Source organism: Thunnus albacares, chromosome 1 (assembly GCF_914725855.1).
Source record: "Thunnus albacares chromosome 1, fThuAlb1.1, whole genome shotgun sequence".
Taxonomy (NCBI): Eukaryota; Metazoa; Chordata; class Actinopteri; order Scombriformes; family Scombridae; genus Thunnus; species Thunnus albacares.
In genome coordinates this window covers 11,027,292-11,040,946 of record NC_058106.1, presented here as the reverse complement: position 1 = coordinate 11,040,946, position 13,655 = coordinate 11,027,292, and the positions used below count along the sequence as shown (strand labels likewise).

Below are 13,655 nucleotides of genomic sequence, written 5' to 3'. Positions count from 1 at the left end.
TTGATATGTTTTGTATATTTGGACAAAACCTGAACAAATGAGATTTTGTTTCTCTAAGCGTCAAACTAAAATAAACTTAGGCAACATTTTACATTTCACATTTCAATATCTTTTCAAATAATAAATAAAAAGATTACACAGTCCCTAGCTTGAATGCAAAAATCAGAACATCAGTCTTGATTCACGTTGTGTCATCTCCTCTACCTCCTCCAAAGTGAGTTCATTCTTTTTCAACCTGCAGTGTAACAGGAAAACACTCAGTCAGTGACAATGCAAAGCAAGTTTGAAAAGTTTGAAGCCAAAATAACATTGTAGTTAAGCCGAAACAGGACTTGGTGTCCACAGCAAAAGTTTTTCTTGACACTGAAACTAGCAGTAGGACAATGTATTGCCCAAAGTCTTGGACATAAACAACCTTCGATCACATATATTTACTGTAAAACCACAAGAAGAAGAAACAGTTAGAACCATTGTATTTGTGAGTGTATGACTCATTGTAAAATACGTACCACACTGACTTCACATGAGTATTGTGTTCTAGGGCTTGAATCAGACCTTCTACCCCTGATCTGGTTATGCAGTTTTCTGTCAACCTTTTACAGGAAATAAGAGGGTGGAGAGAGGGTGGAGCAATGTAAGTACTACTATATGTGCTCAAACATCAAATCAGCCACTTATACAAATGTCATGTGCATCATAAATACAAGTACAAACTGTTGTGAATGTCTGATCCAAGTCTTACCAAAGCTCTTCCAGTGACGTACTGTTCTTGATCATTTTGGCAAGGGCACAAGCTCCTGCACTCCCTACACCATTGCCTACCAAGCTGCCATTATATAACATTAAAATTAGATTCACATACATTGTTGAGTACAGTATTCAACATCTGCAGTAAGATGTGCTGTTGGGGCAGCAATATACATTTAGAAAGTAACAGAACCCCGATAGTGGTCATTATACAGCATATATTTTTATATTTTATTTATAATGCATTTTCCTCAATGCCTCAGTGTACCTATCATGTATTTTAAGAAAATATTACCTGAGCCACACAAGAGTTTTGCTGCCCTCTAGGGCACTAGCAAGGGCCTCTGCTCCTGCGTCACCTATCTTATTGCCCCAAAGCCTGGGAATAAAAAGAAGGATAAGTAAATGAAAATGAATAATCAATAAATTGCATGGAATTCTGCAGAAAGACACTTAACTTACCCTAAATACTGCAGTGAATGGTTGAATTTCAGTCCTTCTGCCAGCTGCTTTGCTCCTTCTGCTGTTATATTGTTGTTGCCAAGCCTGAAAGAAAATAGAGAAGGTCATTTGCTATTCTCTTTAAACTACACAAACTTAGTACTGTATAAATAAAGTTCCATATAAGCAGCACATCTGATAAGTGCTAAAATTATGTGCTAACCTCAGAGAAAGAAAATTCTGCTTGGTCTTCAGAAGAAGAGAAAAGTGCTGTGTGCAAGCATCAGTTAACTTATTGTTGAAGAGCCTAAAGGGAAACAAAATGATTATGCATGGTAATTGATCAAATGTCATTTGTAACTTCACAATAGTGTTATTGATCATCTTTAAAAGACTTACGCAATTTTCTGGAAGTTTTCACACTGGATACCCTTGGCAATCAGTTTGTGAATCCCCTCATCTGTGACGTTATTATTTCTGAGGCTGATGAAGGTAGAAACCCCCAAAAACAGGAAACTTAAGCATATCATGGATTTTTCTGCATTACAGTAAATGCTGTTTGGGAAATTCTGTTCACTATAATGAATACATGGCCAAATAAACAAAAGAAGAAATTAAATCTTTTTCATACTCACTACAGGGAATTACAAATATGCATGCAGGGAAGAAGCTGCTCCACACCCACGTCGCCTACAGAGTTGTTGTCCAGCTGGAGGCCTACAGGGTTCCTTAAATGCTGGAGCACAAAGGCTAGTGCAGTGCACTCTACAGGGCCAATGTTACAGTAGGTCAGTTTCAGATGGTCCACCTCCAGCTTACTCATAGCATCTTTAGCAATCTTGCTCTGCTGCATCTCATAGATGCATTTGATAAGCCAGATAAAGCCTGGCATTGCATGCATGCTCTTCTTCTCCCCTTCTACAGGTTGAGGGATAGATTTGAAGTGTTTATGCATGCCTTTGGAGAGACATTTAACCACCTGCCTGACCTTCTTCTCTATCATAGCACTGGGACAGCAGTGGAGCCATAGGTCTTGATACCGCTGGGACAGTAGCCCAGACACAAAGGTGGCTGTGATTTGCAGATTTGGTGTTTCTGCTGCTATGGATTCCCCCTCTAAACTCTGCTCTTGTTGATCAATGGAGGTCAAGCAGGCTAGGAGGCATGTGCTACTCAGGCCTGTCTCCCTCATATCCTCCAACTCAAAGAGCTTATGGATGGTTGAACGGTTAATGTTACTTGACAAAACAATGTACAGAGCAGCAAAGAAACACTGCACAGTCACATGAAGGAATTCATAACGTTTACTGTGGTTGGAAGACATATCTTTGCTCAGGATGAGAAAGCCTATGCAGATATCCTTTTCAGTTACGTAACAAGTCTCCAGGTCTGTGTCTGTGAAGATGTAACAGGAGGTTCCTATCCCTTCAAAAGCAAGCTGCCCTAGATGCAAGACTGCTTTTATGTGCTCCTGTAGCCAGTGTAGCCCCATGGTGCTCTTCGTGGGGCTTTGGTGCTGAAGAAAGTGCTGTAAGATCATAAAGTAAAGATCTGTTATGGTTTGTGGGCTGCCCTCTCCACAGCCCAGCAGCTCCTTATGGCACTCTGAGACAATCCTGCAGAGGACTGGACTATGACAAAGTCCAAGCAAAGCTGTGTTTGTCTGCAGGGACTCTAAAACCTTAGTTGCCACTGTGGGGTCACTGTGATGCTTCTTTACAAAACAGTCAATGCCAGTAGGGGAAAAGCCTTTCAGGAGGACCTCTTTGCGAAGGTGCTTCTTCAACAGTGGGCCTACTGCCTCTGGGCGACTTGTTACCACTTTCCTCACACCCTTCATTAAGGAACCCTGAAGTAAGTTGAACAACAGTATATGAACAGGTGCACGCAGGGTAGGGCAGCAGACCCTTCGCTCATCTGAAAAGCCCTGCTTGAGCTCATCCAGGCCATCAAAACTGAAGAGGATGAGATGCGGCTGGTCCAGGATAAACTGGAAAATCTCCTCCTGCTCCTTGTCAGGCCAGCAGCAATGCTGAAACAGCAGTTCTTGGACAGACAATTCCTTCTGCTCTGAGTTCAACCTGCGACAGCTGAATGGAAACAGGAGGAGAAATTCCTTGAGGGCCACCCCCTGAGCCCAAAGCAAGTGCAGCCTCTGGAGTAAGGTGCTCTTCCCACTGCCTGCCTCGCCGGATACTAGCACCGTGTCTGCCTCCTTGTTCACTGTACCCACCATGCCAACTATGTCCTCCAGGTCCAAAGCTCCACTGAGATCAGTACAGTCATGGGCTAGTTCCAGTTGGCCTTCAGTGTAGATCTCATCCAGAGGCATATGGCTGGTCCCTCCATAGTTGCTGAGGAAGCAGGACTGGGCAGATACAGAACTGCTGAGCTTCTTCTGATATTTTGAGAACTCTGTGGCAGAAAGTGCACACGTGAGATACATTACAATAAATGCAAAATCGTATGTGCTGTATATTTGTATGTGCTTTGTAATATTGGAAATGTTTTACGTTGTCAATTATCTTCACGTCACTTCTTTGAATGAGTAATTTTTCAACCAAGTTTCCTTTTTGGAGCTGTACCACTTCCATATTTTTCAAGCAAGTATGTGATCAGGTTCAGCACGTACAATCTTCTGTTACCTAGTGTTGTCTGTATAATTACATACTATATTAGTTTTCAACATGATTATGATAATGACATACCTTTGGGAGGGGTCCATTTCTCTTGGTTCAATGAGGACCCTGATTCCTGAATGTAGTGCAGTACAACCTTTGCTGCTGACTCGCCTTTTGATCTGACGTGGTCTAGCAAACGTCTTGCCTGCTTGACGTGAATGGCAACAAATCCATTATTACAGGAAAAGTTTGACATTTTTGGAAATATGCTTATTTGCTTTCTTTCCTAGACATAGATGAGAAGATAGTATTCTAAGTGTAGTATTAATCTTCTAATCTAATACTCAGCAAAGAAACGGATAAGTGCAATTTCCAAAAAAGTTGAACTATTGCTTTATAATTAACATGGGTAAAATGTATTTTATTACAATATCAAATCTATTTTAAGCAAAAAAAAAGACTTCTGGTAGACTGAATGATTTGAAACCAGTAACAGCTTCAGTTCCTGTATAATCTCAAGTTGTCAATATAAGGAATGAAAAGACCATAGCATTAGCTTCATTCCAAAACAGCTGAATAGGTAAAGAACAGCAATGTCAAGCCACAGTTTAATGATGTGAATAAAACTCAGGATATATACAGTACCTGCTGTGAGGGGGTGTGTATAGGTAACAGCACATCATCACAGTCTGCTGAGGCAAAGTGTCCTGATTCAACCAGAGCGTCTAGAGCACCATCAATGCAGCCTTGTAGCTTGCTGACCAGGCTTGGTCTTTGAGTCAGAAGAGTCTGGGTCAATGTGCTTTGAGATTCTTCTCTCTTTTCTAAATTTGAACAGCACCCTAAAAAGGAGATGCCAGCTCGCTGTGCTTCGGGCAGGACCTCTTTGATAGCAGCAAGGAAGAACTCACAGGTGTCCTCACCCTTCATGCACACCAGGTCGAGCAACTGTCTGACATTGGTGTACAGTGCCCTACACTGTACCTGTATGTTCTGGTACTCCTCCCATATGAGCTCCCCTTGGGCCAGCAGTATGTCCAGAACCCTTTCCAGATGTTCAGTTGATCCGCTGCTGCACAATGAATGCAGTATCTCTGCCCGTTGTTTCAGCACCAGCTCCTGGGCAAACATGCTTTCTGACTGCCAGCTTCCATACTCAGCAACATCTAACACGTATTTACACTGCTGCCAGTTTCACAAGCTGTGAATACCCACATCATCATTCTGCCACTAGTCATCAGTAGTTTCATTCTTATTTTGTTACTCAACATTTAACACCATATATGATGTGTTGTTAAACATTAAATAATACACAGCATGGTCATTGTCACTCACGTTAGAGCCTCCTTCTCTCCATCGGAAAGCTTTCTTCTCGCTATCTCTCATTTGAGCAGAGACTGCACTATTTCAGATTGCCTCTTCCTCATTCCACAGCCAAAAGCGAAACTTGCTTTACTTGCTGCCACACCCCCCTATAAAATGGAAACCAAACTCTGACAGCAAATATGATTAAACTTTAACAAAACTCAAACACCAACAGGACTGACCTGCAGCTCACTGCACTTCCCATATTATTTCAAAATAGAACAAAAGCAATGTTTCAAAGATGGCTCAGTTAAGAGGAAGTTATTGTTTGCTGTATGCTAGGACCACCTGTTCACTGTGATGTGATGACATTACCACATCCTCTTGCCTGAGGTTTTCAGAGCAATGGGCAGTGCCATAAAGAGGAAATTTAGTTTTTAAAAAGCAGAAGTTCTTGGACTTTGGAATAGAATTGGATCATTTTGCATATTTAGAAGATATGCTGGTAAGTATACTCGTGGGGAAAACTGCAGGTTCCTGTTGGTAGTCTCTTACTGGTTGCAATTTTGTCATTCAACCACTTGATGGAAGTATTGCATAAATAAACCAAAACTGCTTTGTTCACTTTTTATTTTCTTCTCTTTTGACACATTTATTAAGTCTTCATTCCCCTTTCTGTTAGACTTTCTTTTCCCTCTTTATTCCTTTAAGGCTGACTTCCTCTCTCTCTCTCTTTGTGCAGAGTGCACAGTGATAATTTAGCAATATTGTATGTTTCCACTGATTGTTAGAAGTTTAATTGGCAATACTTTGATGATTGCAAGCTGTTATGAGTATGGCTTGAATTGTTTGTTGGAAATAAACAGAAAGTGGTATTACTTGGTATGGCAATAATTTTGCAGTGTTATTACTATTGTAGCAACTGAGAACCTGCAGCCAGCATGTTGTGTTTCTGATATGGACATCAAACAGTTCATGTAAAACACAGCCCTGGAAACAGCTCACATTGTGATTGCTTTTTACTCCCCTTGCATTTTCTGATGTCAAGATAAAGTAAGTGCAAGAATGACTTTTTGGACAGTCAGATGATTTACCATTATTGCAATTATAGCTCCCTCCTGAGCGCCATGATTAGTTTATTGTGCTTCTTCACTGTGCACTGTGGGGGAAAATCCTCAAACACACAAAGGCAGGAGTAATCAAAGACAGACTGGAATAAAACTTTTTAAAGTGAGTTTCTTCTTTTCTCTTGTTCTTGTCTATAAAACAGGCAACTCTATCAAGAGGAGTGTAAGGCAGTGTACTGGACTTCTCTGTCAGGCATCCTACATGAAGCGCCAAAGTGGTGTCCTGTCATCCAAATCACAGCAAGGGGTCCAGACAAGTTTGGATGGATAAGAAAGAAAGTAAGAAATTGACAATAAGAAAATACAGATATAATCCCAAATGACATCTTTGACAATTTCTGTCCTCACTTGCAGCAGAATTCTTAATGACTTGTGTGAAAGTACAGAAAACTATATAACCATCTGAAGAGATCTTTGGACCTGTAAACTAGCAAAGAGACATATGTGGCCAAACAAAGGTTCCAATTCTTTATACAAATTATTAAAGCTACGACTCGATTACTAACAAATAAGTACTGAATAAAGTCTAAATTATTTTCTTCAACTCACACACGTTTGGATAGACTGTCTTGTTGCTGTTAAGCTTGTTTCTCCAAAGAGTCAGCTGCAGTATTTAGAGACTAAGAAAATGAGTTTGAATAAGATGTTTTGAGACTACTATAAATCACATATCCAGTGTATGTTGAGAGGATATCATATCGTTGCATGTGTTGCATTGGCCTTATTTTTTTTCCTACCCACATTATGCGAAGACCCACCCTACCCTGCCTCTGATTGGCTAGTGCTCCTTGCCTTCGTTGGTTAGGTTGTTTAGGTTTAGGCACGAGGAGTGAGATGGTGAGGGTTAGGGTAAAAATATCAGGGTCAGAGCCAATCAGAGGCAGAGTAAGGGCAGGTCTTCGCAGAATGCGAGTGGGAAAAAACGTAATACCTTGCATTGTAATAGCAAAGGGTCAAAGGTCAAGTGACTGGTCAAACTGCTCAACCTTGATTGGACCAATGTCTGACTTTTTAATAGGCATCAACCTCTGCTGCCTAAAGCTGTTTTATGTATGTTCTCAACACAGACTTCAAAGTCCAGGCTTTTGGACTGATTCAGAGTCCTTTTATTATTTTACAGAAGATTATGTTAAGAGATAGTATTCATTTTTCCACCATAGATGCACAGATAGGTTGACTTAAACTTGGCCTCGAGGACCTCCCTCTCAGCTTGCAGTTTATTGGGCATGAAAGTTAAGTCTTGCTCCATATGGAGTCAGTTCAGCTCTGAATACTCCACTAAAACTGCTGCACAGCACTAAATAACCTCATCCACCAAGTCAGTTTAACCTGTATGTCAATGAATAACAGTACAGTTCAGTGCTGGATCCATCCCTCCCTCATAGCAGAGACGGAATACTTTGGCTCCAGTGAATTCATCGTTGTGCATTCTTTCTTTGGCAGATATCAAAAGCACATGTGTTGAGCTCAGAGTCAGGCCAGGTGCACTGATGTACTGTACATGTACTGATTGGTTTGCCAGAGACACAGAACTCCCAGAAGCAAATCATCCTCTCATCTTCTATGTATTTTGCAAGATGGTACGCATAACCAATTCTCCTGTTGCTCAGAAATAATCATTTTTTTCTTTATATTGTGAAATTTAACTGAACACACAATTGTACTGCACACAGAGCAAAATGTCACTGAATCCACCCATCAATATCCATCAAACAAAGCAAGAGCAACTGTTTTACCCCTGCAACGGAAATTGCACATGACAACCCACAACAACACATACAGTCACAGCACACCATAAAAATCTGATAAGACACAATAACTGTATATAAGGATTTACAACCAATCATCCCATGTCAGTTTATCTACAAATAAATAAACAAAACAAATAATCATTTAATCCAAATGAGACATTATTGTACTTTATGTATTAGTTTAGGTATAGATTTTTGTTTTTGTTGCACATACAGTATATGAAATGTAACCCAGAAATTTCATAGATTTAAATTGTGTTTTTATTGCTTTCAGAGAAAAGAATTTGCATATCTTCAAAGCAAAACACAAGATTGTTGAAATTTTGGGAAAAAATAATACATTTGGATGTCAGAGATGTAGAGTGCATCAAGAAGGGGATTCATACAGTGTTTGTGGTAAGCTAGAGAAAAGGAATAAACTCAAGATTTAACATGTTTTGAGTGGTGCTGTGATAGAGTGTAAATTGCAGTCGGTACGACTATACATTCATCTTTTGAATAAAGAACATTTAACAAAACTTACACTTAGCAAGAGTCTCCTAACATATAATGCAAGAAATATTTCTCTGACCAGTGTATTTATTTATATAGGCCTTTATCACAAGCGAGGATCTTATGTTTATTACCAGTGAGTTATAAAATTCAAAGAGCAATGACAAGCACTTTATTGATGGTGTCAAGTAAATAAGCTGTAAATTATACATTATCAACAACCTGTAATGAGAAGCTGACAAATAAAGGTATATTACCTCATTTCATTAATGGAGACATTAACTGTAAGAGGATTATTATATATAGCAATAGCTATGCACATGTTCAAACCACAAATTGACTCATACATTGGAGGGATCAGTGTATAATTTAAAAAGGCCTCTCCAAGCCAAAAAGAGAGGTATTCAAGAGAGGAAGTGCATGGCATCTCTTTTAGAGGTAATTGGTTGAGAGGAGCACGTGTGCATGACCATGTGTGTATGGGTGTGTGTGTCAATCAGGATTTAATTGACAGGAAGATTAAAGCTCACATCTGAGAGCCCTCCTTTTTTCAGGGGCAGCCAAGTTGAAGGAGTCTGGTCTCCAGCGTCTGCCCGAGGTTTGGGGTGCTGCGCTCAAGGTTAGCGCGGGCACCCCGCTGAGTGTGCGCTGTCTGAGATGGGTCCTACTTGTTGGACATTCATTATCAAACTCTGTTTGCTCCTTTCATCTGCAGCTCTCTGCAGCACTCAACGTAAACTACAGAGGCACCTTGCAGCTTGACATCTCTCCATTCACTCTGTACCTTAAACAGCATGCTGCCACATCAAAGAGCTGCGGCTGCCTTTGATGTTGCAAAAAGAAAGGGCTCCAATGATCTACTAAAAACCAATGCAACTTTCTGGAGCCTTGTTTTATTCATTTATCTGGAGTCACTCTCTAGAAGTCTGGACTTGGAATTTGGAAAAGTTGAACTGTGCTCACTGAGAAATGAAGTGAATGAACAACTGGTGAAAAGAGAAATGTACTACATGTTTTATAGTAGTAGTGAGGTTTGTTTTCACGTGCATGAGGTGCGTAGGGGTGAGGTTTGTTTTCAGCATTGCATTTCTTATAGTGGGTGTCATATCTTATAATTGAATGTTGAATGGGGCTTTCACTTTTTCATGTTTAAAGTGCTGTGCAGAGAGAAAACTGAGCAAACATTCATTACTTTCAACTATAACTACTAATAAGCCCCTGTATGCAGGGTATCATATTAATGCATGCATGTGACGGCCTTTATTGATACCGTGGTAAATGGAAAGTTCATGTCACAAATCAATAGATATGCAAGTCTTTCTATCAAGGATTTAGCTGCTTCTTCATACAACAACATTCACATCACATCATCAACGCCAACATTATATTGTAATATTGTATACTGTTTAAACACAGTGTTAACTAACCCAGGTTAAAGGTACTGCAACATCCTTGACAACAAGAGTTTTTGACTGAAACTTTCACAATAGTATAAATGTTTTTTTAGTGCAAATGTAGTTCTCACTTAGCCATTTAGGTACTGAGAGGATTAGCCTCACATTATTCTATGTTTTTCTTATAGTGAACAGATCCCATAAAATGGCCAAACTGACAATGTGTTAGTCCATCTTTCAATACTTTACTGTTTCCTATAACCTGTCAGTGGCACTCAGCTGCAAGCCCATTTGTTCCTATTGAAGATGTAAATCTTTAAAATGGGGTTTAAAGAAGTGAAACTTTTCTTTTTTTTAAAAAAAAAAAAAAAGGCTAAAGGCTTAAAAGTAGCTTCCTAAAACAGCTGGGCACTGTAGTTTTCACCAAAAGTTACTCAAACAGAAGTAAATAGTACATTAGTCAGGGACTATTTTCAACAGTATATGAATACACATTTGATGTATGCTTTAGTGAGTATTTACAACAGCAGCACCATGTATGTATGTGGGATAACAAAGCAGCCTCTCCCTAAAAATAAACTGTAATGGCTGTGTTCATTGTTATGAGGGAATATGTGAGCCAGTGCAGTGATGTGGCTCATTAATGTGGTTTTAATAGTTGTTGGATAACAATGGAGGTCTATGGCACAGATGAGAAAGCTATATACAACACTTGTTAGAAGGATTAATTCATTGTTGGTTTTAGTCTTGGAATTTGTGGACAATGAGAAAAATATATCACCAGCATACCACACTACATAGTTGAAAACTCTTGGATGTACAATAAATGAGGAAGTAGTTAAATTCTGTTTCAGGATATGGATCACACTCACACTGACATGCACACACACACACATGAAACTTGTCCACTCTATCTAAAAGTTATCAGTTTGAAAGTGTTTGTCTTTTTATATCCAGTGTTTTGTTCTCAATGGAACTTTGCTTTCTGCGGATGATAAATGTGTTTTCGCTTTGCTTTTCCTGTCGGTGACAAATAAAGCTAGTTAACAGTAAATATTTTCCAGGTGTCAGACAGATATAAGACACTACAAAATGAAAAATCTCTCTTGGACACAAATGGCTCTTTTGTGGTGCGGTTGCCTGTCATTAATCTGGGGTGTCATTTAAAAAAAAAAAAAAAAAAACAGGGGAAAAACTCAATTTTGTGGCCATTAGTTGGAGTGCATCTTGAGTCACTTTCACATTGGCTCCAGCTTTTGGCCATGGCTGCTTTCTATTGCATCATTCCTTGAATTTGTTTACAAACTGATTTCTTTTCATTTAAATGTTATTCATTAGCAAAATTATTCATTAGCAAAATTGGACTAGTGGAGGAATATCCTCCACCACAGCATCAGAGCTGAACAAAGCAGCCTCTCTCTCCCGTGCCAGCTTGGTGATTATTGGGCGGATTTAATCCTGCTAATTATAATTTCATCAGATATAACGAGGGAAATGTTGACAGTGAAAAGTGACATTTAATGCAAATGGCCACTGGGTCAGGCACACTGAACTTTAGCACTTTGTCAGCTTGTTTCCTAATTGAATGAACTTGACAATAATTGAAGTGTTTTATTTTTGCCCTTCTTTCCGCACATAAAAGACTGCCATGCCAATTAGCATTAATTCTCCCTTTTGCCTCTTTCGTTTCATGCTCTTGAGTAGGCTGAAACCGGCATATTCCGATCATTTGCATTATCCAAAGCGAATCTGCTTTGAAGTTCTGAGATTCTGTAAGAAAAAGGATCCACTTATCCCACATGAAAAAATGTTCAAAGCTCATAAATTCACTGGAACAGATGTACATTATCATTGGATTTGCCTTTTTTTTTTCCTCTTTTTGCTCCTGTATTGGTAATAGACTACCTCATGTCCTTCTCATCCTTAGCGTTTAGCATCTTGCCTTTACAGAAGCTAGCACCCTGCTGTGCCTATCCACACTTCAAAGCTCTCTGCCTATCTGCTGGAAACAAAGCACACAGAACATATTATGGCAGCCTCTCATTTCCCCATATTTAAGTCAATATCATTGCTTTTTTTGCCACTGGCAACACAGAGATACAGTTTATTTCTACCCAAAAAGACCATTCCCTGTAACCTATGTCTCCCAACAACACAAATACAACACAGTACACATGCAAATGAAAGGTTTATCCCGTTATAGCCCTTACCAGTGTTGAAGACAGTCACCAAGCTGTTCATTGCCCTATATATGGAGAATACTCACCATTTACTAGCAAGAAGAAGCTCCCTTTTCCCCGTTGTCTTACCTACTGTGTTGAACTCATTCCCATCCCTCCTCATACCTTGATTAACTTGTTAAACATCTATAATTACACTGCACAGTTTAATACTATGCGCTTACCATAAAACAACTAGAAAATGAATATTCTCCTGGGCACTGGCAGAGTTATTAGAATAAGTGAATGAACATTTTCAAATTGTAGCCTTAAATACCTCTGTGCTGTGCAGCACTAAGAAGAGAGCGCTCCCCTCTTGCCGCTCTGTATTTTCTTTGGTGTAAAAGGCGTAAAGGTCTCCGGAGGATGATTCTCAGAGTAATTGCTCACTGTAATTGCTGTGGGTAGTGCTCATCTATAAATGATCATGTAGCCTTTGCTCAGACAGTGACTTCCCATCACTGACCTTTGTTCACTTTACAGCAGAGAATTAAGGAATCTATCAACATATATATATATTATATTGGGACAGATTAGACATTGGACTCTTCTTAGTGTTTCAGCTTTGCAGAAAAATATATAGAAGACAACAGACTGAGTGAGTGGACCTCTACTCTGTACATTTTGGCAAGTGACAAAGAAGGCCTGCATTAGGACTGTAGCATGTACTAAAGGTTAATTAATTGAAAAATAATGTAAGATGTGTCACAACGCCACTAAATATACCTGTCAAATGGCTTAAAATATAATAAAACACGTTGATGCAATAAATTCCCAGACGAGTTCAGAATAAATTAATTTCTCAATTTCAACTTTATCAAAGCATGATGCATTTAGTTTTCTTTGTTCATTCAGTTCATTTTATTCTGCTAAGCTTTCTGAGAATTATAACTGCTAACCTTATCTTTTCTTGGAGAAGAACTGAAACCTCAGCAAGCAAACCCACAAACTTTCACAACAGACAGGAGAATGTCTACATGTTTGCTGTACTCTAGAGATGGAATACAGTCAATGCTCGAAAACTTTTTTGTATGATCTGAACTAAATCTTGTATGTGCTGTATTTTTATTTTGCCTCAGTCACATACTTTAAATCATTTCGCAGGTTTGAAACTAATTTGGTGATAACACTGCCATTAAAGGAATGTTCCACTCTATTTTTAATGTTAAGGTATGGTAATAAGGTTGTTTCAGGTTAGTTAAGGTTGTTGTGAAGGTAATATTTTATGTACACACACTACTTATTGTTGAACCTACAGTAGCATAGACAGATGAGATGAATATCTGCTATGTTTCCAGTAAAAAGTCAGTCACTAATGGAACCTTAGTCTGTAGAAAACTATGGCTGTATGGCTGTATTTAGCAGTACTTGAAATTTAGAAAGCAAGTGAAAATCATCTTTCTTCAAAACTCCAAAGCAAACTTAAGTTTGAACTTGTAAAACACGGACTGCACCCCTTACACCTTTACCTGACGCAGTCCTGAACCAAAGAGATTGAGCAGCAGAGACAGGTTTTTAGATAAGAGGGCACTGTCTCCAGTACTGTCATTTCAAAAGG

The 13,655-nt window shown here is 39.2% G+C and overlaps 1 protein-coding gene across 1 annotated transcript; it reads right to left on the bottom strand.

Annotated features, from left to right (window-relative positions):
• Positions 1-5: 5 nt before the first annotated feature.
• nod2 (nucleotide-binding oligomerization domain containing 2) lies at positions 6-5,496 on the bottom strand. The gene is made up of 11 exons (XM_044360393.1): positions 5,145-5,496; positions 4,455-5,010; positions 3,897-4,014; positions 1,824-3,603; positions 1,588-1,671; positions 1,412-1,495; positions 1,210-1,293; positions 1,043-1,126; positions 743-826; positions 510-593; positions 6-235 (listed from the first exon to the last, which is right to left on the bottom strand). Exons 2-11 carry the CDS (start codon positions 4,938-4,940, stop codon positions 163-165), a joined length of 2,961 nt encoding a protein of 986 aa, XP_044216328.1. The 5' UTR covers positions 4,941-5,010; positions 5,145-5,496; the 3' UTR covers positions 6-162.
• Between the last annotated feature and the right edge of the window lie 8,159 nt (positions 5,497-13,655).